The sequence below is a fragment of the Rousettus aegyptiacus genome, unplaced genomic scaffold (genome assembly GCF_014176215.1).
Source record: "Rousettus aegyptiacus isolate mRouAeg1 unplaced genomic scaffold, mRouAeg1.p scaffold_m13_p_9, whole genome shotgun sequence".
In the NCBI taxonomy this organism is placed as follows: Eukaryota; Metazoa; Chordata; class Mammalia; order Chiroptera; family Pteropodidae; genus Rousettus; species Rousettus aegyptiacus.
Genome location: NW_023416312.1, coordinates 22,346,397 through 22,372,408, shown reverse-complemented (window position 1 = coordinate 22,372,408; position 26,012 = coordinate 22,346,397). Strand labels below are relative to the sequence as shown.

Sequence of the window (26,012 nt, the reverse complement as noted above, 5' to 3'; positions counted from 1 at the left end):
GCTGGGCCACAGGTTAGCTCTCCAAGTGCATTCCACTATTTAGCTATAGAATGGAGCATGCCCAGAGTCATTGCAAGTACATAGAACTGAGTAAATATGTAGTCCTGGGAAGATCCAAGGGATATGTTTTCCACTGCTTACTGGTACTAGCACAACCTCCTTCCTTTACTCCTCCACACTTCTCTCTCTTATTTTCATCAAAAGAAAAGACTTTGATTAAAGAAAAGGCCATTCAAAATCAATCATAGATCTAAATATAAAGCCTGTAATTATACAGTTTTTTGGTGATAATATGGGAGAAAATCTTTGTGAGCCTGAGTTAGACAAGATGCTCAGCATCATCATCCACCTACTAAGTTGGAGGAACTTGGTCAACTTCTGCTTTCATCTGCCAAATGCCAAATGTCACCTGCTCTCCTAGGAAAATGATTTGTAATGTATAAGGTATGGTTATAACTGCCCCCAAAACAACTTGAACACATTTCTCTTTCTTGTAGAGGGCTGACTAGTCATTTTCTCTGTCTCCCTCACTGGACTTTATGTGACAGACACCCACAAATTGCTAGCCATGACTTTAGGTAACCACTGGCCACTAGCAATTTGAGGCAGATCATTTACTGTAAGTGCAAGTAAACGTGGGTGTCTCCTACTATGATTTTCTAAGCCAGTTTGGTTTTTAAGGTTCTAGTAAAAAAATAAAAAACTCCCACTGCCTACTTCTTCTGCCCTCAACTGTCCTAATGTCCTTTCAGTTCAAGGAAATTGTATCATTTGTGACCCATAGCAAAGGGCTTTAGTGTTCCTTGGTACTATCAATACCAAACAGATTTACTTTGACCTTGAATACATTTGTAATTAATGCTAAAATCTAAAATATATGATTTGGTATTTTCATAGATCATTTTTTTCTCCGAGACCTAATGTTAAATTCAGTGCTGAATGTTTAATAAGGACACTGATTACATGAGGAATAAGTAACAGAACACTTTTCATCTAGCTTCTAAATTCGGAAAAAGAACCTTGGATGAACAGCTGTAGTGTCCCAAATAATTTTCCATTTCTGCGAATCCCAAAGGCCCCTCTTCATGCATTTAACATTCCTGAAATTTCTGAAATTAAAAAAAAAAACTGAGAGGGACACACAGGGATTGTGTGTGTGTGTGTGTGTGTGTGTGTGTGTGCACGCACGCGTGTTTTAACAGTTTCATTCAGGTATACTTGATATATAATGAACTCCACTGAATTACCTTTGCACCTTTTTCAGATATTAATTTTTTGCAAGCCTGTTTCTGTGTTTTTTATTCTGATCCATAGACCTATGTGTCTATGCCTTCACCAATACCCCATTATTTGATTACTGTAGTTTTGTAAATAATTAAAATTGGGTAGTGTGCTTCCTCCAACTTTACTCCACTTTTCCAAAATTGGTTTGGCTATAGTGTCCGTATAAAATTTAAAATAAGCTTGCTTATAACTACCAAAAAAGACTGCTGAGATTCTGATTGTAACTAATTAAATCTATTGATCAATTTAGGGCAAGTCGGCATCTTTACTATTTTACATCTCTAATCTACAAACATGATATATCTCTTCATTTATTTGGGTCATTTTTTTATTTCATTAACATTTTGGAGTTTTTGGGTACATGTTTTGTTAGATTTATACTTAAGTATTTCATTTTCTGGAGCTATTGGAAATCGTAGGTTTTTTTTTTTAATGTTTGCTAATGGTTCTTCTCTAGCATATAGAAATACAAGTAATTCTTATGTTTTGACTTTGTATCTTGAAACCTTGCTAACCTTAGGAGTTATTTCATAGATTCCTTAGGATTTTCTACATAGATAATCATACCATCTGTGAATAAGGATAGCTTTACTTATTCCTTTACAATTTGCATGCCTTTCTTTGTTGTCTTATTGTACTAGCTAGAACTACTAGATAATGTTGAATAAGAGTGATGAAAGTGAACAACATCTTTGCATTATTCCCAATCATAGGGAGAACTCAGTCTTTCACCATGAAATATGTTAACAATAGGCTTCTTGTAGATCCTCTTTATTAAGTTGAGGAAGTTCTCTTCTCATCCTAGTGTGCTGTGAATTTATTTCATGAATGGTTGTTAAATTCTGTCAAATGCTTTTTTGGTATGAATTGATATGATCATGTGAATTTTCTTCTTTAGTGTGTTAATATGATAGATTACATTGATTGATTTTTTTTATTGATTGCTTTTTTAACTAGTAAGCCTGCTTTACATTCCCAGGATATGTGCCACTTGATGTTGGTATCTTATTCTTTTTACGTATTGCTGGGTTTTATCTGGTGATATAGCATTGGGGACTTTTGCCTCTATGTTCATAACAGATATTGTCCTATAGTTTTATTTTCTTATAATTTCTTTATCTGGTTTTGGCATCAGAGTAATGCTAGCTTCATAAGATGATTTGAGATGTGTTCCCTCCACCTCTACTTTCTAGAAGAGATGGTACTATTTCTTTAAATTTGGTGTTATTTCTTTAAATATTTGGTAGAATTCACCAGTGAAATCATCCGGGCCTGGATTTTTGAACTACGAATTTAATTTCTTTAATATTTATGGGACTATTCAGGTTATTGATTTCATCCTGGGTGAGTTTTGGTACCAAGTTTGTGATTTTTGAGGAATTGGTCTAGTTCATCTAAGTTGCCATAGTTTTGTGTAGAGTTGTACATAGTATCTGAAGTGATATCCCCTGCTTTGTTCCTGATATTGGTAATTTATTTTTTCTTGTTTTTCTTTGTCAGTCTTGCTAGATTTGTATCAGACATATGAATATTTTTAAATAGCCAGCTTTTGGTTTTATTGATTTTCTCCATTGTGTTATTTCATTGATTTCTGCTTTTACCGTTATTATATCCTTCTCTCCTTGGCTTTATTTTGTTTTTTATCCATTTCTTAGGGTGAGAGCTTAGATTATTGTTTTGAGTCCTTTCCTCTTTTCTAATATGTGTCCAATGCTATAAATTTCTTTCTAAGCACAACTTTAGCTGCATCCTACTGCACTCTTTCTCCTCTCCTTCTTGAACTCTGATGCTTTGAATGTTATGTTAGACCTTTTGTTCTTGTCCCACAGGTCCCTGAACAATAGAGGAAAAAAGACTGAAAAAAAATAATCAAGCAAGGGAAATACAAAGAAGGACAAAAAGCCATGGGTGCTCTCCCCACCTTCTTAAGACCACAACTTCTCCAAACAGAGAAAGTTTCCCCTTATTCAGAGTTTTAGATATTGTCAGGCTTCTTTTGCTACTGCTATAGCAGCCACTGTTGTCAATCCTGTCCATTGGTATCATAAGACTACCTGAGGACTAGGGCACAAAAGAACAAAGAAAAACAAATAAACAAACAAAAAAAACTAGAGGATTTCCCCCACTTTCTCTGAGCATCAGGAACCTCCTTTTCCACTCTTTGAGCAGGAACTAGAGGGCTGCTTCTGGACATCTGAATCCAGTGTCTGCTCCTGGATTGTGGCTGACTTGAGTTCAGCCCAAGGAAAAGTTAATACCAATTTGGTGGTACTTTAAATTCTTCTCCAGTTTGCCTGCTAATGTTTACTTTTCAGCTTCCTCAAATAGCTGTCGATACACTATGTTCAGGGTTTTTAGTTGCACTCAGTAGGAAAGACAAGGTGCAATGTGATTACTGCATTTTGCCTAGAACTAGAATCCTGTGACTTGTATTTTTAATGTTATATGATCTTTTACATGGTGGTCAAATAGGTGATTTCCATCCCCCCTTCTTTCTTTTTCTCTTTTGTTTATTCTTTTCTTTCTTTCTTACATTTTTTTTGACTGTGGTACCAAGTATATTATTAGACCTTAATAAAGAACTTTTGACTTGACTTTGTTGCAGATGGTAAAAATTCTTTTGCATGAGGCTTTATAAATATTACAATTAACAGAAATGATTGGAATGTTCATCATTGGAAAACATTTTGTGCTTTCCAAAGATAGGCCTACTAGGGCAAGAAAAGGAAAAATTATTTTAAAAGTGGAGAATACTGATCTTATGGAGGCACTCTGTAACTACAAAAGGATAATATATCTGCATCCAATACAGGTATAACTTACTTTTGTTCCTTTAAGTAACTCATTCCATCCAAAGCCTTTTTTTCATGAGGTCATGCCAGCAAATATGTTAAAAATTAAAGGAATATGACCATGCCAAATGATTATGTATCGAATGCTCTATATCCTGCTTTTGCTGTATTAGATAGTTCATCTGAGTAGTGAATGAACAATCCTATCTGTTGTCTGAGAAATGGAAATTGTAGAATTGAAATTAGGAGAGATTCAGTAAAACATGATATTTCATGCAGATGAGGCTTCTGTTAAACTTTTCAATTAGTTGCTTTTGTATAAGTATTATCATCAAACTCACTAAACTGCTTCAAAACATAAGTGAAATTATATCTACTAATCTATAAAGGGATGAACCATGAGGAACTATGTGGCTTCTTTTCCAGTGCTTTCTGCAGCAGACCCATGTACTAGGTCATGTACTAGGTGGCCCTAACTCAGGTGATTAGCTCGGCTTCCTACTCCACCCAAGCTATTTCAACTCACAGATGAAACAGCCGCACATTCTTATTTTGAGCAGACCCCTGAAGTTGACTGCAGCTTAAATCCAGTGACAGCTGAGGCTTGGAAAACTTTTGTGTTAACATTCAAGCTCTGTTTAAAACATCAACGAAGCCAAATCCCCCAATTTAATAGGATCTTTTAAAGTCGTGAGCCAACAGTGTGGGCATGTAATTTGTTATTAATTCATAAAAGCACTGCAGAAATATAAATCTGGATTAAAGTCTAAAATTAGAACCATGCTGCTTTTAAACCAGAGCACCCAACACTGGTATCTGGAACCTTCTCTCCTTTTCTCTAGCCAGTCTCAATTTTTCAGTCCCATCTTTCTCCTCATCTGTGTGCTTTCACAATCTTGAAATCAAGTCTTTCCCTCTGATACAATGCCTGGTGTCTCAGTTTTAAACTTTTCAATAAAATACACCAACTCCATGTTTAAACAGGAGGAAACCGAAGCTCTGAGAGATGGTGGGGCTGACCACAGTCAAATAGCTAGATGGTGGCAGAGCTAGATGAGCCATCCTAGTACCCACTCTATTGTTCTACTCTTATAAAAAGACACTGCGCTGTTCGCAGAACTTCACCTCTGAAGATGCCACACCTAATTTTTAACCTGCTCACAACTTTCTTTCCACACCTTTTAAGTATGTGAAAGAAAATCGACTTATGATGGTGTTAAAAACTAAGATGGTGGCGCGATTCTGGTCATGTTTCATTTCTTGATCTGAGTGCTTTTAAATGGGTGTGTTCAGTTGTAACAATTCATTGAACTGTGCATTTATCTTTAAATGAAACATTTATAAAAGGTGTACATAGGAGGGATGACTGGTGGTGGACAGATTGGGAAAAGTGCAGAAGAGGAGACAGGTGACATATGGCATGATTTCTGATTTTTTTGCTGGGGCCTCAGAACTTAATATTCCACTAATTCCCTTTATTATGCAACAAGTCACCTCTCTCATCCATCTTAAAAATTCATTTTCCTCTTAAAGTTTTATTCTGCGCTCCAGGGTACTTTTGCTTCCTGGTGCCTGCATAATCTTTGTACCGTCAGTGCTGTAGAATCCTACTTAAAAAGAGGCATTTGCCACAGCCGAAAATCATAGTGATAATCATGCCGTGATCTTGGCTCCCAACTCAGGGTACTCGCTTATTTAATATTTGCTATGCATGCTTCTAGCAAGCCAGGCACATCTGGATTTATATTTTCCTGCACATCTGTGCTCTGAGGCTCCAACAATATGTGTGAGAGTGTATCTGTAGCTTATTTTCTAAGTGACAATACCGAAACCTCTTGTTTTTCTCTTTTTACTTTTAATATGAGACATATGGAATGAGTATTCTCTAAGGCTTCTCTCTCTCCTCTCTCCCCACCTTTTTTTTACAGCAGGGGAAGGGACAAGGGCCCACGTTTGTAAACAACAGTGTATTGAAAGCCGCAGACCCTTCCTTCCTCCTTAGGGCTGACAAAATGTTCTTTTGTAGGTCTTGATCACTTTTCTTTTCCTTTTTTTTATCATTTCTACTTCTTATTTTTAGAGTCTTCTTTCATCCCTTCCTCTCCAAAGGTTGCTTTTCAGTGACATAAAAGTCAATCTGGGTCTGTGTGTGAGACATTATTTGGTATTATAATTTCTCAGAACTACAGAATCTTAACCTTGGAAAGGACCTTAGAGTTCCCCACCTTCCTTCCTAGTGCAGAAAGCTCCCATCTCACTTCCCTTGTTAGCATTCGCCAGCCTTGTGGGAACACTTCCAGGCTCCATGAGCTTTGATGGTGTCTCAAGATGGTCTCAAAGCCTTAGAAAATTCTGCCTCACATTGGGCTGAAGCCAGTCTCTGGATAACTTCCAGACATTGTCCCTATTTTTCACTTGAATTACAGTATACAGAGCTAGTCTCTCTGTATTTTCATCCATGAGAAATGAGAGCACAGAAATTCTATTTCCCTTAATCTAATTTCCTTCAGACTATAAATCTAAAGTTTCTTCATTTGACAAACTTTTTACTTATATGTTTTACTTATTTACTTGTTACTCAAGCTAGCACATGCTGGTCACTTTTCGGGTTTTCTTTCTAGCATCTTCAGCATGTCTGTGTCATTCGTAAAGTGTTGCCCCAAGAATTGGCTAAAATGGCCCTGTATGCCCAGTGCAGTTGGTCTAGGATAAACTAGGCTTCTATGGTTTAGTCTTTGTCCTCCTGCTGGTCACTGTTGCTTTCTCCTTTTTAGAAGCTGCTTCACCTGCCAGCTCACAACATGGGCAACTACATAACCACTGTCTCCCAAGTCTGCCAGAGCGGGTCCCTCCATACTGGGTATGTGCAGCTTAGTGTAGGAAGAGAAATTCAAGACTCCTTATTTATAATCTCTATGAAATTTCTCCTTGTAGTTTCGAATCAGCTACTGCCTCTGATGATTTTTTTCATCTGTCAGTTTTGCCCATTTGTAACCACCCCTGTTGATGCCCTGTCCCATCTCTACTCAGCCCACCTCTACATTCCCTTGCAGCAAAGTAGACAGTTCCCACTCATGCTGACAGCTTCTGGCCTCAGATGTCCCTGACTCAGAGGCGTTGCCTGGAGGCCTTCTCCAGTGCTTTGGGAACTTACTCAGCAGAAAGTTCTGCAAGAGTAGGAGTTTAACACCCCTGGGGCTACCCCTCAACCAAGGAGGGGGAGGAGTCAGTAGATAAATACCATAGCTTCCAAGTTCCCCAGAGATTCCCCCATGGAGATAAGTCTTGGTTGCCCCCAGAAGCAGCCTGCTCCTTAGCACACCTTTATAGACTTCTCTCATTTTCCTTTCTCACTTCCATTACTTTCTCACTTTGCTCCCAAACGACCTTCCTACACCAAGTCATCTCAGATCTGCTTTGGGAGGAGCAAAACTGAGATCCTGCCCTCTCTAGCTGTGTACTTTCTTCACATTATTCTTGTTAATTCTTCTTTCACTCCTAGAACTACACAAAGCCCTGCAGCTCACCTCCTGAGAGAGTGTTACCTGCTAATGGGTTGTGAAATCCATTTGCTGGGTCATGACCAGTGCTTTTTCAAAACTACAACAGAATAGAATTGAAAATATGAGAGGGCATTACACTTTAAGTACTGTTCTCTGAAACTTATATTTCAGTCATATAAATATATGTGTATACTGAGTCTTAAGATACAATTTTTTTCCTACTGTGGGTTGTAGTTTTAAAAAGTTAAAAACTCACTGTTTATGGGAACACCATATTCAAATCAGTATTTCTTTAGATTATTTTCAGCCCCTTAAGGTATTACAGTCTAGTTAAAGGAATATCAGATGAAGGCACATCAGCTTTTATGCAGACAAGTTATGCTATGTCAGAGAAGACATTTTCTTGAGTAAATCAAGGAAATGAGGTTAATTTGGCCCAATTTTTTTAAAACCAATGCTGATTCCAAATTATCACCATTGAAAAATTATTTGTCCAATTGTTTTCTGTTTAATAATATGTTCTAAAATAAAGCTTAAGATAGAATTGGAGTTTTCCATATTTTTAGTTTACACACTCCATATTTTTATCAGTTTGAAACTTGCGCATCCTTAGTGTTTGACACTTCTTTGGTTTCCTTTAGTTTTTCAGTGATTATGATGAATAATTCCACAGTATGCCCTCCACAGCTGCCCTCTACAGTTTTATAATCCCTGAGATGTAGTTTCCTTGGATCTGGAAATTTGAGCTCAGGTAAAGCAGCCAGCTGGAGACTCAGAACTCTCGTTTCAAGCCCCTCTTCCTAATGTGTGGATTTTTCTAGTCTGATGATAGTTCATCTCCCTGGAGGTGACAGAAGCACAGCAGGAGTTGAGAAAATATAGTTTTAGTGTTGTTAATCTATTGTTTCCACTGATTCTCAAATGGTGTAATTCATCTTTTATCTTCTTGTCACTTTAAAACTCTTCATTTATATTAAGCTATATGGAATCTGGGTAGTTTGCATCATAATAAGATGAACAAGATGTTGCCCTCACCTAGTCCCCAATTTAGTGATTCTTCCACATGACTGTGGGAGTAGCAGGTGATCTCAGAAGCTGCCAGATTCCTTCGAGAGGAGGCACGACTGTGTTCAGAGCTGGGGTCCTAAAAGGCAGCTCTCATAGAAATAGCAGGGTCAGCACAATTCGCTTGGGCTTTGGGCTTAAACTCTCTGCCCTACTCCCAAACCTACCCACTCCTGGCTTTCCATTCTTGACACTCTTTAGTTCTTTTCTCTATGTTTTTTTTGGAAATAACTTTACTAAATAATTGTAAAAGTAACACCAGCCCATTGAAAAAATCTGAAAAGATGGAAGAGCATAAAATATGAAAAGGAAAATCAAGTTACCTATAATCTACCACACAGAGATAACCACTTTTAATACTGGTGTTTATGTTTCTAGGTTCTGTTTTATACAAACATTAACACAATTAAAACAATGTTATTTTCTATTTATTTTTAGGTAATTTGCTTTTTAGAAACTTAAAATTCATGGTATAAGCAAAATGTTGCCAAAAATTGCAAACGCACTGAAAAGTTGAAAGCATTTTTATGGTGAACAACCATATGGTACCAACTAGGTTCTACAATTAACATTTATACATGCTTCATTGAATATCTGTCAATCTAGCCATTCATCAATACTTCTAGTTTTTTAATATTTTTCAAATTTATAGACATTAGCACCACATGCTTTAGTTTGTATGCCATCATCATTTCATTACTATTTACATCATTACTTTTAATAGCTATATCTCAATTTATTTAGCTAGGCACCCTTTGATGGGCATTAGAGTGTTTTAACTTTGCGTTAGTATAAACACCATCATTAAAAACATCCTTGTTTATGCATACTTCTCTATTGTTTTCTTAAGATAAATTCTGGTAGTGGCTGGATCAAAGTGCATGTGTATTTTTAAGATTTTTTCATGCGTATTGCTAGTTTGCTTTCCAGAAAGATTCTTCACAATTGCACAGCTATAAGCAATATATAAAACGATTTCCCCATAGTCTAACCAACACTAGATATTACTCATCTTCTTAAGTTTTCCTAATCTGTTTGGGAAAATATATTTTATGGATTTAATTTGTAAGCCTTTCCGCTTTTGTTCTCTCTTAGACTTTAAATTCTTTCTCACCTTGCTATGGTAACCAGTACTTCTTGGTCCTTCTCTCCTGGGCAGTCTAGATTCAGAACTCTAACTTCCCACTGTGGAGATGGGAAATTCCAGTGTTTGCTTGGGTGACTTCATGGACTAGGTCTTGGTTCCATTTGACCCAGTTTTTTTTTTGCCTAAACCTCAAGAAGCCTTCTCTGTCCACCTTGATATGTTCTCATCATCCTTTTCCCAGGTTTATCTGACCCACACAGAAAGTTTGTCCTGAGCATTGATAGTGACAACGGTAGGATATTGGCATACATATAAAAGCAAGATTTCAAGTGGACTTAAGGAAGAATTTTAGACCATCCTAAAGGTAAAATTTTGAGAGCTGCTTGAGAGTAAGCTGGAGTGGCTATGTCTCTAGACTTTGAGTTTTCTTTGGGAAACTAAGTCCTTAACGCTGGTGTCTGCATCAGATTATCTTCCAAGAGCATTTCCAGATTTAAGATTTTCTAATTTTATCGGCAAAGTATGCCTTTTTGTTGAGGCCCAAACAGTCATTCTTAACTTCTAGGATAAACAAGTTCTAATAATTGCAAACAAATGAGAAGCCAACCTAACAAACAAACTTTCTTTTGAATCAAGTACATTATAAATACTCTGGTTGAAAAAAATATTATTTAAATTAAACATTGAAAAAAATCACATTTAACATTGAGTAGAACAAAATAATATTTATCTTATATGTAATAAAAGAACAATAACAACAAATTACCTCTATATATACCAGCTAGTTTAATAAAAAGAACATTACCCCCGCCCCAAACAAACAAATCCATGAGTGTTACCTTGAAGCCCTCCCTAAGCCCTTGCTGGATTCCACCCCTTCTATCTCTTCAGAGGTAACAAATATCCTAACTTTGGGTTTATCATTCCTGTGACTTTCTTCATAGTATTTCTGAATATGTTTATACCTTTAACAACGTATTATTTACTCTTGCCTGCTTTTGACCTTTGTATAAATTGACTCATACTGAATGTACTTTTCTATAACTTGTTTTTCTCTCTCAATGTAAGATTCTTAAGATTTGTTCACATTGTTGCATGCAGTTTTAGTTCGTTCATTCACATTGCTATATGGTAAATATACCATGGTTTATTCATGCTACTCTTCATGTACATTTGGATTGTTGCTAGTTTTATATTACAAACAGTGTTGTTGGGAAGATTCTTGTCTATTTCCCTGGAACAATGTGCAGGAATTTTCTCTAGAATAAATACTTAGGAGTGGAATTGCTGGATCACAGTGCAACCTAACAAACAAACTTTCTTTTGCATCAAGTACATTATAAATGCTCTGGTTGTTCAATAATACCAAATCATTTATTAAAGATGTTGTACCAATTTAAACTTTTGCCACCAATGTGTGTTTACCCTGCTCAACGTCCTTGTCAACACTTGATTTTGTTAAATTTTAAAATTTTTGGCAGACTGGTTGTGTGTAAAATGGTATCACTGTGGTTATTATTATTATTATTATTATTAATGAGGTTTCAGTAATAATAGTAATAATAATGTGGTTATGAATTCTCATGGGAGGCTTTTTCATCTTCCATTCAGTACCTGGATATAAGAGAACTTTTCTTTGTAGCCCTTATAAAAGGGATGGATTTATTTCAAGTTCCCCTATACAGTGAGCTTGTAAACCTTCTGTGTATCAGCTCTATGTGGGAGGTGAGGGTAGATAGGAGGTCTCCTCTGAAATTGCCACTATTGAGTGGTCCCTAGAGTTTATCTTCTGTATCTGAGTCTCATTGGTCCATGGATATCAAAGCTCAGTTTTGGCAGTTGTCCTCAAAATGAAAGGTGAGCCCCAATATCTGCTTACCTGACCAGGTTCCCACTTTTGCAAGTGTTTTGGCCTTTAAGTATTCCTTACTTTCTTACAAACTCAAAGTAGACTTCAAAATCTAAACAAAAAATTCATTCAGAATTTTCAGTTGATTTTTGCATGAGCACAGTTAGACTGTAAAGACTCCCATACTGCTTGAAATAGAGTCCTAATTACTAGACTTTGAAATTGATTCCCTTTCCAATTTCTAGTTACTCTTAAATGTATTTCATGGAATTGGACCAGAGCAATCTGGTAATTCGATTGAGTTGAAGGACACTTGGACCTCCTAAAACTGCCCTCCTCAGATTCACAAACTAGAAAATTGTCTGTGGAGATGGCTACCCCATCACTTGTTCAAGATTTTATAATAAAACAAAGTTGCCATGTGCTAACATTGGAAAAGTTTTGTGTGTGTTTACCAAGGGAGGAGAGGAAAAATCTACCTAGGATGTTTCCCACTTACTGCCTGCCATAATTTTTCATTTGCAATTTGTTGCTCAGTATTTCATTGAAGAGTGATAGTTCTAGGAGACATCTGCATTCATGCTCTAGTGCCCATATCTTACTTTGTTACTTTCCCAATGCATCCTTAATGAAAAAAATCCCATACCCGATTTGATTTGACCTGGCAGTATAGACTTTGAATATGACATGACTACCATACATCTGGAAAAACTTTCAAAGATCAATGCCCAACAATAAAATTTCTGACAACTTTTATAACAGATGCAAAATAACATGTTTGCATTTTTCCTTTCTTTTGGACAGGCTTCATGTGAATACATTGATTAAATACTTTATAGGAACCACCCAGAGCAGTGCCTGGGATAGTTTCTGTCCACTAAATAGTATGTCCTTCCTCCTAAAAACCGCAAATACCTGCATTGAGACTCAGTGATGTCTACTTTGGCTAATAAGGCCGAATAAGGTGGTTCTTCACAGAACTGTTCCTGTGTGATAAAAGGTTGTAGGAATCACTGCTACTTCATTTCATTTACCTTTTTATTTGGCTGCTTCCTTCTTATCCTGTACTCATCAGGGTGTTGAAAAATTGCTCAAAAAGATACGACTTTGGCAAAGTTCCCTTAAAGGTTTATACTTCCTTCTTCAGTGGCCCATGGTTTCTGAGACTTGACCTTATCCCTGCAAATAGGGACTTGAGCAATTCTACCAGTTCTCTCCCTGGAAACAGTCTTGCTTTGACCCTAGGGCTTACTGATGACTGGAAGTACTGGAGGAAGGACAAAGGGAACTTGTCACTGCAGGCCTTTCCCCAGCAAGAGGCTGGGAAAAGGCCAGCATACCTGCAGGGTCCTGTATTGATAAGTTGCAGCATCCTCCAGAGCAGCCAAGACATAAACATTGTAATTTGTATTTGCATCTGGAATTTCTAAGCTTTGAATTCTTGGGCCAGAGGCTTTTCAGTAAGGGAAACCAGGACACATAAATAAATATTCACATGTGTATTAGTCTCTTTGTTAGACTCTAGGTCAACAGATCAAGACTGTCAACTAGCAGGATAATTGTACTGGGAATAGAATAATCCTGAATGCTGTGTTCCAGGATGTGGGTGAGTAGCAGTGGATATGGGATGTAGCAGTGCCTGCTACAGGGGAAGATATCCTCTCTTTTTAGTGGATATTGAGTCACCCCCAGGCACATCTAGAGTTGGATTACATCATGACTTAAAATAGTTCTTGTGGATTCCCCAAGGGGTCTGATCACCATTTATAATATGCAGTCAAGGGAAAGCCAAGTTAACAATAAAGCTGATTTACATATATGCCTTTGGGACACTGCCATCTGTAGATGAGAGGTACTTGGGCTCCCCTGTCATCAGTGCCTTGAAATCATGGCAGAGTTATAAACCAGTCTGAGCCTCTCTTTGGGCAGAGGCCTACATGTGGTATTTGTTGAATAACACTAGAAGCCCATCGTTCCAATATGTTATCTCTATTTGCCTGTTCTGCTACTTGAATCTTAGCCGTGAAGATCAGGGAGTTCCCATAATAAGAAAGAAGCCATTTTGGGAACCCTTTGTACAATTCCTTGTGTTAAGGTATTATGTGAATACTAGAATGGGTAAATTCCTTAGTTGATATGTATAGCAAAGATTACTCTGCTTGATTATCAATTTGGGATCCCCAGATAAAGTGTATAATGCAGTTGGTTTCAAATTCTTTTGATTGCTACCTGCAGTAAGAAATATATTTTACATCACAATCCAAAACATACACATATATACACACAGTATGTCATCAAATCTAAGACGCTGTCAGTTGTCAGAGGCACCGTTATCTTAGATATAAGTGATGCTAATTAAAATAGGCCATTCCATTGATTATAAAGGTCACTGCAAGTTCAGAGAAATTAAAATGTGAAAAAAGTGCTTTTTGGAATCAATGAAATGTACATAAAATATACATATATTACTGAAATAAAGGTTTCATAAACTTTTACTATAAACATTGTATTATAAGTATTTACTTTCTTCCCCTATTTGGATCTAATGTATTTTATTTAAAGTAAAGCTGGTCCCACTAAATTTATTGAAGAACACACTGTATTTTAAATATGAGATACAGTATTGTTTTGAAATAAGGAATTGGAGGTGATATTCCAATACTGATTTCTTATCTCAAACTAGATGTCATGCTATATGTTTTAGTAATTCATTTTATTTAAACGTGAATTGATGGCCTACAGTTTAAGTCGGAACTCTAATGGCAAGTGACATCTTGAACTAGCTTTGGCAAAAGGGAGATTTTATTGTTCTATATAAGGGCAAGGGTATGCTGGTGGGCCCAAGGAATGCTGAAACCAAAGGCTTAAATACTGTAGGATCTCTCTTTCTCTCCCTCTTTCTCTGTTTGTCTCTGCTTTTCTCTGACAATTTTATTCTCTTGTATTAGCACTCTTTATGAGATGTCACTTTGTCATTTGGCAGCAACAGAGCTCACAACTTCTTTATTTTACCACCAGAGAAAAATGCTCTGAAGGATCTGATCATCCCAGCTTGGTCCATGTGATCATTCCTATGGTCAGGGGATAGGACGAAGCCATCTCCACTAGAACCACATGGGTGGCATGGGGAATTATGCTGTTCTTCAAAAGGAGGGGTCCTGTTTCACTTAGAAGGACATGGTAGATGTCCATCACACCTAGAAAGGGGTAGCACCAGGTATTGTATATTGGGGTTTAGTCTCTCCCAACAGGTATTACACAGGGCCCATGGATTATAATTTTGAAAACAAGAATTGCCATCAGTTCAATTCTTCCTCTCCCCCCGCCCAGCCCCAGAACTTGAAGTTAAGTGAAAATAATAACTGATAGCAGCCAGTATATGACTATCAGTTCAAAGGCACTGAATGGAAAATGGATGCTTTCTAAATCCAAGAGAGAGACTACTCAGAAAAGAAACCATTCTACCTCCTATCACAGGCAGAATTGGCCAAATAAATTGTGTATGAAAGACGTCAAGTGAAGTCAAAGTTTTCATTCTTGGGTCAGGGAAACAGGGAATGCTCCAGAAGGACAAAGCCTCAGGTTTCAGCTGACTAGCCTGCAGTCTGTCATTTATAGACATTCTCATGTTCATTTAAGGGCTGTTTTCTGGAAGTGTCTTCTCATAGTTTCTTCTCTCTCTACCACTTAACGTACTATATTAAAATATCATTCTATAGCTGTGCAATTAAAGGCTTGCTGCCTACCATTCTCAGTACACACCACTGCATTTTTATTTTCTTAGTACCGCTCTATCCTAAGTCCTGTTTTCTCAGTTTTGCCATAATGTGCCAGAATTTTGTAAATTATACCACTGGTTTACTGCCAAGAAATATGCACCAGTTGCAGCTTTATTTGGGCAGCCTTTTTGAATCTTAAATACAGTATCTGTTTCTGTAAGCACAGCCTTCACTAACAGAGATGGGTGTCTCATTTTGACATGGCGAAATTTCTCAAGCTGCTCAGTAGTGTATAGACTAAAGTTTTGACAGGAAGAACCCTTTTTAGGGACTCTCGGTGGAGAGGAACCTTGTTAGTTTCACTGGGGTCAGTAAGTAGAAACAAAACCCAATCATATTCCTTTAGGAGTTTGATGTCTACTTAGAAAGACAGAACCTACACACATCTGAAATGACTTCTGAAAATTAAAAGCAGTATAAGATCAGTGCTAATTCAAAAATGTAGACAGAGAATATCGATGTGAATAAATAGAATTTAAAGATTAGAAAAGACAAACTAGAGGAGGGAGCCAGGCTTTGAAATAGCTTTTAAAACAGGAAAGGGTTGAGAGGAGAGGAAGGGCTTTTTTGGGGGGTTGGTTATGCAAAGGCATGAAGACACAAACAAGTAGCTGTGAAATTACATAAGATTTATGGTCAGAAGTATTCAATCGTTTTTTTTTTTTTTGTAACTGATATTCATTCTCTGAGCTGAGAATACAGTCATGAACAAGGTAGCAAAGAGTCACTGCCCTCCCATTTCATAATCTAGTCCCTGGATGATATCTACTTTGTGGCCTTACACATAGGACTTAAACAATGGAAATGAAAGAACCTGGTGAAGTTTAGAGTGATGCACCATGCTGTTTATTACTAGTTGGAGGAAGTGGAGGAGGAAGAGGAGGGCTAGATGATGTGCTTGACTACGGTGATCCCTACTAGAGGTTGAAGATGGGAATAATGTTCTGAGGGATCATGATTTGAAAACATGTACTTCACTCTTCTCCCCACCACTGGTCACTCCCTTTTACAGATGAGCAAACTGTGGCTCAGGAAAGGAAAGTGGCTTCCCTTGTCAAGATCATGTAGTTAGTAGAGGAGCTGGAACTTAATCCCAGCACTCTTGTAATTGCATCCTACCAGAGATGATGGCCATGGACAGCTGAGGAAACTCCATCCCTGCTGGACATTTGATGCGATAGAACATCTATGTCCTGAACAAATCAAGGGAAAGCAAATACTCCACCACTGCTCCTGGAAGCCTTTCTCTGATAGTCAGATATATTCGTTTTGAGGAAAGAAAGAATTAAAATAGCTAGACAAGGCTGTTGCTTATGGATTTTCGAAATATTCAAAATCACTGCTTTTCTAATTTTTGTAATGAAGACCCATATGAAGAAATCTATACTGCTGTGATCTATTATTAGACTGAATATATTATTTATTTTCCATCAGCACATTTTTGAATGTGAAAGGAAGTGCAATTGATAATAATGCTGAACAACAGTCAAAAAGTTTGTAACACAGTACTCTAGTCGATTGTTGGTACATGTGAGGGGCTTGGGATCATAACGGAGAAGGGGAACGGCAGGTGTATGGTGAGGTGAATGTCTGAGATGTACTTTAAACTTGTCCTATCTGAACATTTTGGTGAATATTCTCCCCGCTTCTCCGCCCCGCCCCAACACTGGTAATAAACATTTTCTTCAATCTATTCTCCACTAATAGCAAAAAGTTTAGATCAATCTTTCAGGATTCCCTTTTTCCACGTGGAACAGACATGGTTTCTGTGTACTTCTTCCCCTTTTCTTGCCCTTGAGCTTTCATCTGTTAGTCTGCCACTAATTTAGAGAAGTGAGGCTTCTAAGGAAGAGTGTCTTATTTATAGTTTCTGGCCCTCTGCTTACTTGTTCTGGGCCTGCAACTTGGAGTTGAAGTTGATGCCCTTGAAAAGCTAAAATGTCTTCCCTACTCTACTCTTTCAAGCACAGACATTTATACACAGCTCCTGGACATCTCTCCTGTCTCAAAACTTTGCCAAGATATAACAGAGCAGGTCTTGTCTGCCAGTCAGACATGTGAGACTCACTCCTGGGCTTCTTCAATGCCTCCCCATATATTAGGACTTTCTAACTAGGAAACCCTTGCAAATTTACCCATGGAGAAGAGAAGGTTTACTGCTGTGTCCACCCTTCCTTGGGGTCCTCCAACATGTTTGAACACTCATGTGTTAGCAAGAGCAACCAGAATGTGAGAGAGTAGTAATACTTCACAGCAATAAAATAACTTTCTGTAGGTTTTCATTTTGTAAAGATCTTTAGGTCATGAAGGCATATAGTAGAGAACCACAGGGGTTTTGCTGCCTCAAAGGATAAACTATACTAATAGCTTGAGCCTGAAAGTCACATTTTCCTAAAGCAAATTTTATCATCTGATCATCTGAATTCATAGATTAAACTTGCCTATAGTTTATTTTACTATAGAGGATTGAGTATGTGACTTTTCCTGGTGGTTATTAAATTAAAAATAAATAGATAGCTATTATATTTTTCTAAGTCATAAATTATACAAGAAGATGAATCAGACAGAGGAATTTAAAAAAAACACACAGAAAACTTTGGTAGCACTCAGATGCCTGACTATGATAATGCTCTAAAAAAAAAATCTTGAAAACATATCAGGCCAAAGTTTGTCATATTTTAATATTTTTTTTACCAGAAGCTCATTTACATACATAACAGCTCAAGGTAGTAGAAGCCTAAGATATAGACCCAATGAATTAGGTAGAACATGTGATTATGAACCATCAAATAGTTTGTAAAACAAACCAAGTATAGTAGTAATTATTTTAATGAAATATTTTAAAACATAATGCATATGGCATTTAACCTTTATGGCAATCCCATGAGACAAGGCTGACCGGGGTATTTGAGTTTTACAGAGATTCAATAGCTGTCTTAACTTGGTTCCCTAGAAGCAGAGCCTGTGACTTGAGAGACTGCGCTCAGGGAAAACCTATTAAGTAAGGGAGGGAAGCAAAAAAGAGCCAAGCAGGGATACAGTCTCAGATAAAAACTGTACTACAAGGTCCTCAAGAAAATGAATCCTGCAGGATTTTCATGAAAGGTGACACTTATTTACAGCTAAGCAGTTCTATGAGCCTACTTCCTGACAGTAGAATTCTGGGAGTTCAAAGGCTTCTCCTTGTTCTGTAATATCTATGTTCCTCTCAGTCATGCTAGTGATATTTCTGCATATATAACTCATTAAGAACTTTGTGGGTCTTCTGTGAATCTTCTTAGAGTTCATGCCATTAGATAAAAGCCACACCCACAAATGTCATAAACATAAATTATTTTGTGTTGTTTGAAAGGATCTGTGAGACACAGCCTTATTTTTTAAAAGACCTTCAGTGGGACTGAAGGTACTCTGAGGCACCTCCTTAATTTAACAAAAGATTTGACAATCAACATCCTCGAATTCGTGTTTAGACTATGTTTTCCTGGCGGTGCCTGGATTTGATCTTTGTTCGGAAGCCATTCAAATATCCTTTTCACTTTATTGCAGCTGCAGTGTAACCCCTTTGGCAAATCATTTCCTAGCACTTAATCATCTGGCTCCCACAAATAAACATCTGTAGCTTCCAGTAATGCAAAATACCTTTTTCTAAACATCCATATCTCTTCAGTATTGTCACAGTTCAAATTTATATACTGAAGCTGTACTGAGTAGGATAAAACCATTCCACATATGGACAGATGATTTCTGTGTCATAAGAAACTTAAAGCAGATTTTTTTCTTTTCTTCCTACATTTATTGATTATGAATTTTGAATCATATTCTAAGTTTATAAGGCAAATAAAACATGGCTTTCACCATTGAACAATTCAAAGATGTGATTGACTCCATAGAATTTTTTTAAAAAAATTAAGTCTAAACCTATGCTGTTTAATATGGAAGCTATTTAAATTTAAATTAATTAAAATTAAATAAAAACATCCATTTCATCAGTCACACTGGCCATATTTCAAGTGCTCAATAGTCACTTGTGGCTACTGGCTTCCATATTGTACAGCACAGATATAAAAACATTTTCATCGTTGAAGAAAGTTCCATTGGACAGTAATAATCTCAAAAATCCACTAAGAGCTAATAAAGTAAGCATTTATCTTCATTTTAAAAATATTTGCCTCTCCTCTCCCATATTAAAAAGAGTCAAATATTAAGGAGATACTACGTACTTCTTCAGTAAATATTCTAACATGCTTCATAATAAAGAATGCTGAAAACCATTCTTAATATTTTTTTAGATCATGGACCCCTATTAAAATTTACTGAAGTTTAGCAGCTTCCCGCCACCCCCACCCCCGCCACCCCAGGAAAGTGCATTCATATACCAAATGGCATGCCTGATTACGGGGTGTTCACGGACTCCCCAAAGTTCTTCCATTGGTCCTCTAGGAGGTCAGAGACTCAGGTTAAGAATCTCTACTGCAAAGTGAATTTTATTTTTCCCATGGATTTTCAGTATAAAATTAATGATGCTGTTTACAACTAAATAGAACTTATGATAATAATGAAATTATATTTAGAATAATGATGATGAAGGTAAAACCAAAATTTTTTGACAAAACATTAAGAATGCAGAGCGGTCTTCAAAATAACTAAAAAATAAACCCAACACTTTAAGCTAAAACTAGAACATAGAACCAGCAAATCTGCCCATTTAGATCATCTATCACAATCAATAAAGAAATATATCATTTTAGTAAATTGGCTACATTTTCTATCGGTCTCAAATGCTTCCTCATGCCCCCCTTGCCCACCTTACAGTGAAAAAAAACTTTAGGGTAAAGGAGGGAGCACTCTAGTAGCCTTCTAAAATCAAAATTCTTGATATAATTCTAATACACATAATAGATATTTTTTAAGAGTGAGTTTGGGGTCTTAATGTTATCTACCTGGACAGTCAGAAATAAAGGGTAGGATTCAGTAGGCCAGGAAGACCTTTTTTTGAACTTTGGTAAAAGGAGTGGCTTATTCTTTTAAAATCTCTTGAATTAAATGAAGTTTCTCTAAGGAGAGCAGAATTATAAATGGAATTGGCTCCAGGTGTGGCTGAGGGACAGAATCCTACATAGCTCTGAGTTTCTGATTTTTGAGCCAATGTAGAATTTGTGATTGTGTGAAAGAAGCACTGACGGATTCTTTCCAAAGAGTGATAATCCAAACCATATGAGCATTGATTAATGGTGGTCATAATAAAACCATGGTTAACCAGAATTCTAAAGGGATGGCCTTTTGTAAACAAAGAAGAGTTTGTTAGAAAATTCCCCCACTACCTCTCTCTTTCTTTTTTTCTTTTCTTTCCTTCTCTTTTTAACCCCATGGAAAGTCTTTAATGTTTTAGAAAACTTTAGTAAGTACAATCTGCTGAAAATAAATGATCAGTCTTTGATCTCATCATATCCTTTAGGATGTCCATTTTGTAGACTTGTCATCATTTTTTAATAGTAGTTGATATATGGGTTTAGGCCAAATATAAACTGGAAATTTGGGGCAAGAGGTGGCTGATATCCATTTATTTTCTTTTCACTTTTCTATCAATAGTAGGCAGTAAGTTTTTCATTCATTTGTGTATTAGTTTGAACGCATTCAACTGCAAGAAACAAACAATGCTACTCACAGTGGCTTCAATCAAAAGGACATTTATTGTTGACTTAACAAGAAATATGAAGGTAAGATGTCAAAGGTTAATTTATTAACTCAATAAGTTCATCGTAGATCCCAGGTTCTTTTTATCCTTGCACTCTACCATCCTCGGCTGAAAGTCTTTAGTGTTGAGATGTCTTACTTCATGGTTGCAAAATGGCTGCTTTAGTTTCGGGCATTCATCCTTACACAGTATCTTTCAAAGCAGGTATTAATAGTCCCATCTTATATTTCGAATATGACATATGTATGTGTCAATATTATATATTCAGTTTCATATTTCATCATGCATATAGTTTCCAGTATCTGCTTCTTTGCTTAGCTGTATTTCATATACATTTCCCATTCCAAACTCGATTAGCGGTTATATAATAGCTTGTTGATATAATTTGTTTGCTCATTGCACTATTGTCATACTTTATTTTTCACTATAATAAACAATATGTGATGAATGTTTCTTAGAATGCTCATGGACAGTGGTAGTGTGTACTCCAGGTTCCCCTATCTCTCCAGTAGGTCTCAGTCCCTTCCCTTCTCTATAGAGGAACCCCTTTCGTGAGTTTACTTATCACAAGTTATTTCTCAAAGAGTGAGTGTTGTGATGGTCATGGAGATGCACTGACCAAATCTTCCTTCAAGAAAAAACTGTCTCAACTGGCAATGCTATTCTCAGACAGCCATCACCTTTCAGCCCCTTCAGAGATTGCCTTAGCTGTTGGGAGTGCTTTATCCAAGTTCACGTCCTTCCCAAGGTGGGTCATATCCAATGGCTGATTGAGGCAGGGATATAAAGGTCCAACTATTTCAGCCTAACATGAGAGGCTGCCATTGGGTTGACATCAGAGCTTGACTTCTCCCTCTGTCCAAACCTGCTTTCATCTTTTTTGCAGTTGTTGATCCCTAATAAACATCCTGTACACTAAACTCCATCTCAGAAGCTACTTCCAAGAGAACCCAACCTGTGGCAGCTGTCTCCTTAGAGCCAGGTCAGGATGACCTGCGGGAAGAGAAGAGTGCTCTTAATATGACACAGATCACATGCTACTTAGGAATATGCCATATGGAGTTGGAGAATCCAAGAATTCTTAGAGGAATTCCAGTTCATCTCTGAATATGAAGAGAAATGGGGGACAAGGGGAGGGGGAGGAACAGTATAGTCTTTAACATTTCTAATATATTCAAACTGTATTTTGGAAACTAAGCTTCTTTGAGTTATATGCATAATAGTTTGTTTTCTATTATAAAAGTAATACATGTTTCTAGTAGAAAATTTAGAAAACATTCAATTATCAGACTTTTTTCTATGCATTGTTTATTTTTAATTTGATTTTTTACATTTTTATAAATCATGCCATTTATGTAGTTTTGTTATAGTACATTTTTCATTTACTGTAATAACATTTTTATATGCTATTATATCTTTTTATAAACATTATTTTTAATGGATACATTATATCCAATGAATACACTGTGGATTATTTAACCATAACATTGACTATTTGGTCTGTTTATAGTCTTTTGCTATTATAAATGACATTGCAAAGAAATCTTTGTGTCTAAATTTTTTTCTATATTTATTATTATTTCCTTGGGATAAAGTCCCAGAAGTGGAATGACTGGATCAAGGGGTTTGAACATAGGCTTTTGATTCATATTGCTAGATTGCTTTCCTGAACAGTAACACAGGTTTTCATGTTCACTTTTTGATATAGAATAATGAACAGTTTATGTAATTTTGTACCTGTCTTGGTGGCTAGAGAACAGGTGAAGAAACCTGGAGCAAGCAGAACACAGAACAGGGCTTCCCTAGTTGGTGAGGGAGGGAGCTTTTCCAAATGGACAGGTCCCAGCCTCCATCACCTCCCCATTTTCAATTTCCACACTCACCATCTCTCATCTAGAATAGAAGTGGAGCAGAGACTGATACTCATTTGCTTATCTTGTATGGGGATTTGAATAACCCCATAATAGTGTCCTTGTCTAATGGTTGTAGGTCCCTGTAGGTAAATATATGACCAAGATGATGTCAACTCAACAATCGGTGAGCAGACTAGGAAGTCTAGAGGGAAAGATCTCTAAATTTAAGATGCTGTTTTGAAGTTTGAGGCCTGGTACTGTTTTAAAGATTAAGGATCTACCACTTACTGGAATTCAATATCTAATATTTTAAAAATGATTCAGTTCCAACTTCCAAATGAGTTTAAATTTGAAAATTAAATACAGACTTTCTCTCTTAGATGGTGGTTTTCAAGAGTAGCAAGACTTATCAAGCAATAATGTCATTAAGACATTTGATTTGCCTCCTTATCCTCCACCCAAATTTATTTCACAAGATAGACTAAGTTTTAGGTACCATAAATACCCAATTCTATTGGGTGTTCTTTAATTACTGGAGAAACTGGGCTGTGTCTGAGTCACACACCTTTTACTGTGTCTTCCCTGGCATGAGATTCATATATATTGGCATCTTCTCAGAGTGAAGTTGACTTTCTCTCTATCCCGAGTCCAGAATTTTGGTTGGCATTTGCCAAGTCCCAAACAGTTTGAGGATCATTTTAATTGGCTCTGGCCATCTCGGCCCAGACAGGTTCACTCTGAGAGGTCCCCTATCCCTTCATTAATGGCCACAGAAGCTTTCGCTCTTGGCTCTGCGTTCTAATAGCCCCTCTTGCATGGACTGTGCCAAAGCAATGCTTCGAAATATTCACCCATATCATGTGGCTTTTCTTGCTGCAGTTTCTGTTCTTTTTTTATTGTAGGATCTGGAGACTCACCGCTAGAAGATGATGAAGTCGGGTACTCACACACTAGATATAAAGGTGAATGCTTTGCTTGTGTGCTAATGAGGACCTGCTGATGCCACAAGAACTTTTCCCTTTGGCCCCGCAGAATGGACTATAATAAAGTGACCAGACAGCACATTAAAGTTCTAATTACCTGTCCAGAAAAAAAAATATTTAAAATTAATACACATATGCTCCCATTAAAAAAATAATAAAGACAAACGAAAGAAAACAAAAGCTTTTGGAAAACTCTGAAGTGCTGACCTTGAGCACTCCAGTGGTCATTTTATTTTTATAGTTTCTTTGCTGTCCTTACTTCTGCAAAGCCGAGCTCTAGCTGATGAAAGTGAAAATCAAGCCATGAGTTCTGCCAGATTCATACATTACAGCCACAGTCATCCAGAGTAAACCACCCAAGGTCAAATCTGGACCCAGTGCTGCTAATGTACTGAGATGAATGGGGACTGAGAGAACTTGATTTTCATAAGCTCATTTCATCATGCTCTTTCTGAGTCCAGCTTGGCTCCTGAAATGATAAGTAAAGTGTGTTGCCCCCCTGAAACTTAAATGCCAAAGAACTCCATCTCTACACATTTCCAGCAACCCACCCCCAACCAGGCATTAAAAAACCTAATCAAGAACTTTCTATGTAGGCTCAGGTAAGTACATCCACACATATTTCTTCTGGTGAGTCATTTCTCTGAAGCTTAGGAAGCTCTCGGAAAAGTGAAGGTAAATTTAAATTATTTCTCTCTGAATCTGGTTCCCTTTACAGTGGAGAAATAATTTGAAGAAAATTAGTTAACAAAGTTCCATTGTGGCATTTTGCCCAGGAAATATTTCCACATTCTGGCAAGAGGATACAGCCCTGCTCTCTTGTGATATGTCTAAATTATAAGACAATTAGAGTAGTACTGGTCAGCCTTTGGTTGGAGAGAGTCCTTCACTTGTTTCCACACAAATGAACAATCTTTCAAATAATGACTGGTGCCTATGTACAGGTGTGTTTCGTACCATTTTCCACATTTGTTTTTGATGTGTAAATGTAAATATTCATTCCTGTTCATAGCTCCTATTAATTGAGGGCTTAAAAATATTTTTTCTTTTAAATCCCTTGTTGAAAAATCTTCCCAAAACACAAGCATGAACGTGAACATGTGATCCTTCACATAGTAGGGGTTGTCTAGTCCCCTTGTATTATTGTTCCCAGTGTTTATCCTCACCTCATAGTATTGCAAGTATGGAAGGTAGACCAGATGGCCAGAATGTATGCCAGCTCTAGAATTTACCCTGAATGTTTAAGAATAAATATATCTTTTGAGAAGTTGTTTGCATTGTCAGTTTTTAGTTTTAAAACTTATTTAGCTCTAGATCCTCAGGCCCCTACATAGTGCCTGACATATAGTATAAACTCAATAAGTGTTTTTAAATTAAATTTAAGTAAAAGAAAGAAAATGAAATTTAACCTACATTTATTGTGTTCTTAGAATGTGGCAAGCATTGCTTTTGATACTTTTACTTGGAATGCCATCATATCATCATACTAATTGAGGGAAGGAAGAAGGCATGTAGAGATATATTGTTATTTCTTATTTATAGATGAAGGAACCACAGATTAGAGAGGGTAGGTGACTTGCCTAGAGTCACATAACTAGCAAACATTACATTTGGGTCTGAAATCCAGATGTTTTGACTCAACATCCAGAGTTTGCTAGTGATTCCATTAGTCTTCTACATGACACTGCCTACCCCAGGGACTCCAGTTAATTGGAATGCTTACCACATTGGCCCAGGAGGATGATAAAGCTTTCCTGAATAATCAATTTTGATTTCTCCCTAAATAAACCCTATCTTAATTGAAGCATCAGCATAAGAACTTCTTTTCTCTAAACCTCTATGTTAAACGTTTTGCTAATTCACTTTAACTTACAGTGCTTGTATGCACTTGACATTCAAGTCACTCGCTGACATTTTAATTACTATCACTATAAGGCTGCTAAACTGTCAAAATATCTCCCCAAATTTGGTCTTGGAAAGTAATCCAAAAAAAAAATTCCTTTTGAAAATAAATGAAAACAAGATGCTTTTCCACACACTGACAACAGCACAGCTTTTGAATGTGCAAGCCAGAACTGCTAGGAGGATTTGAAGGGGCAGAGTATGGGGCAAAATCTGCTAA

The 26,012-nt window shown here is 36.9% G+C and overlaps 1 protein-coding gene across 3 annotated transcripts in view; it reads left to right on the top strand.

Annotated features, from left to right (window-relative positions):
* Positions 1–26,012, top strand: part of SRPX (sushi repeat containing protein X-linked) — a 75,733-nt gene that overhangs the window by 13,753 nt on the left and 35,968 nt on the right. For 2 of the 3 annotated variants that reach the window (XM_016153014.2, XM_016152997.2), the window contains exon 2: positions 23,810–23,869. The exons of the other annotated variant lie outside the window; for it this stretch is intronic. In XM_016153014.2, the coding sequence (XP_016008500.1) occupies positions 23,810–23,869 (60 nt within the window). The remainder of the gene's footprint in view (positions 1–23,809; positions 23,870–26,012) is intronic. 3 annotated transcript variants of the gene reach the window in all.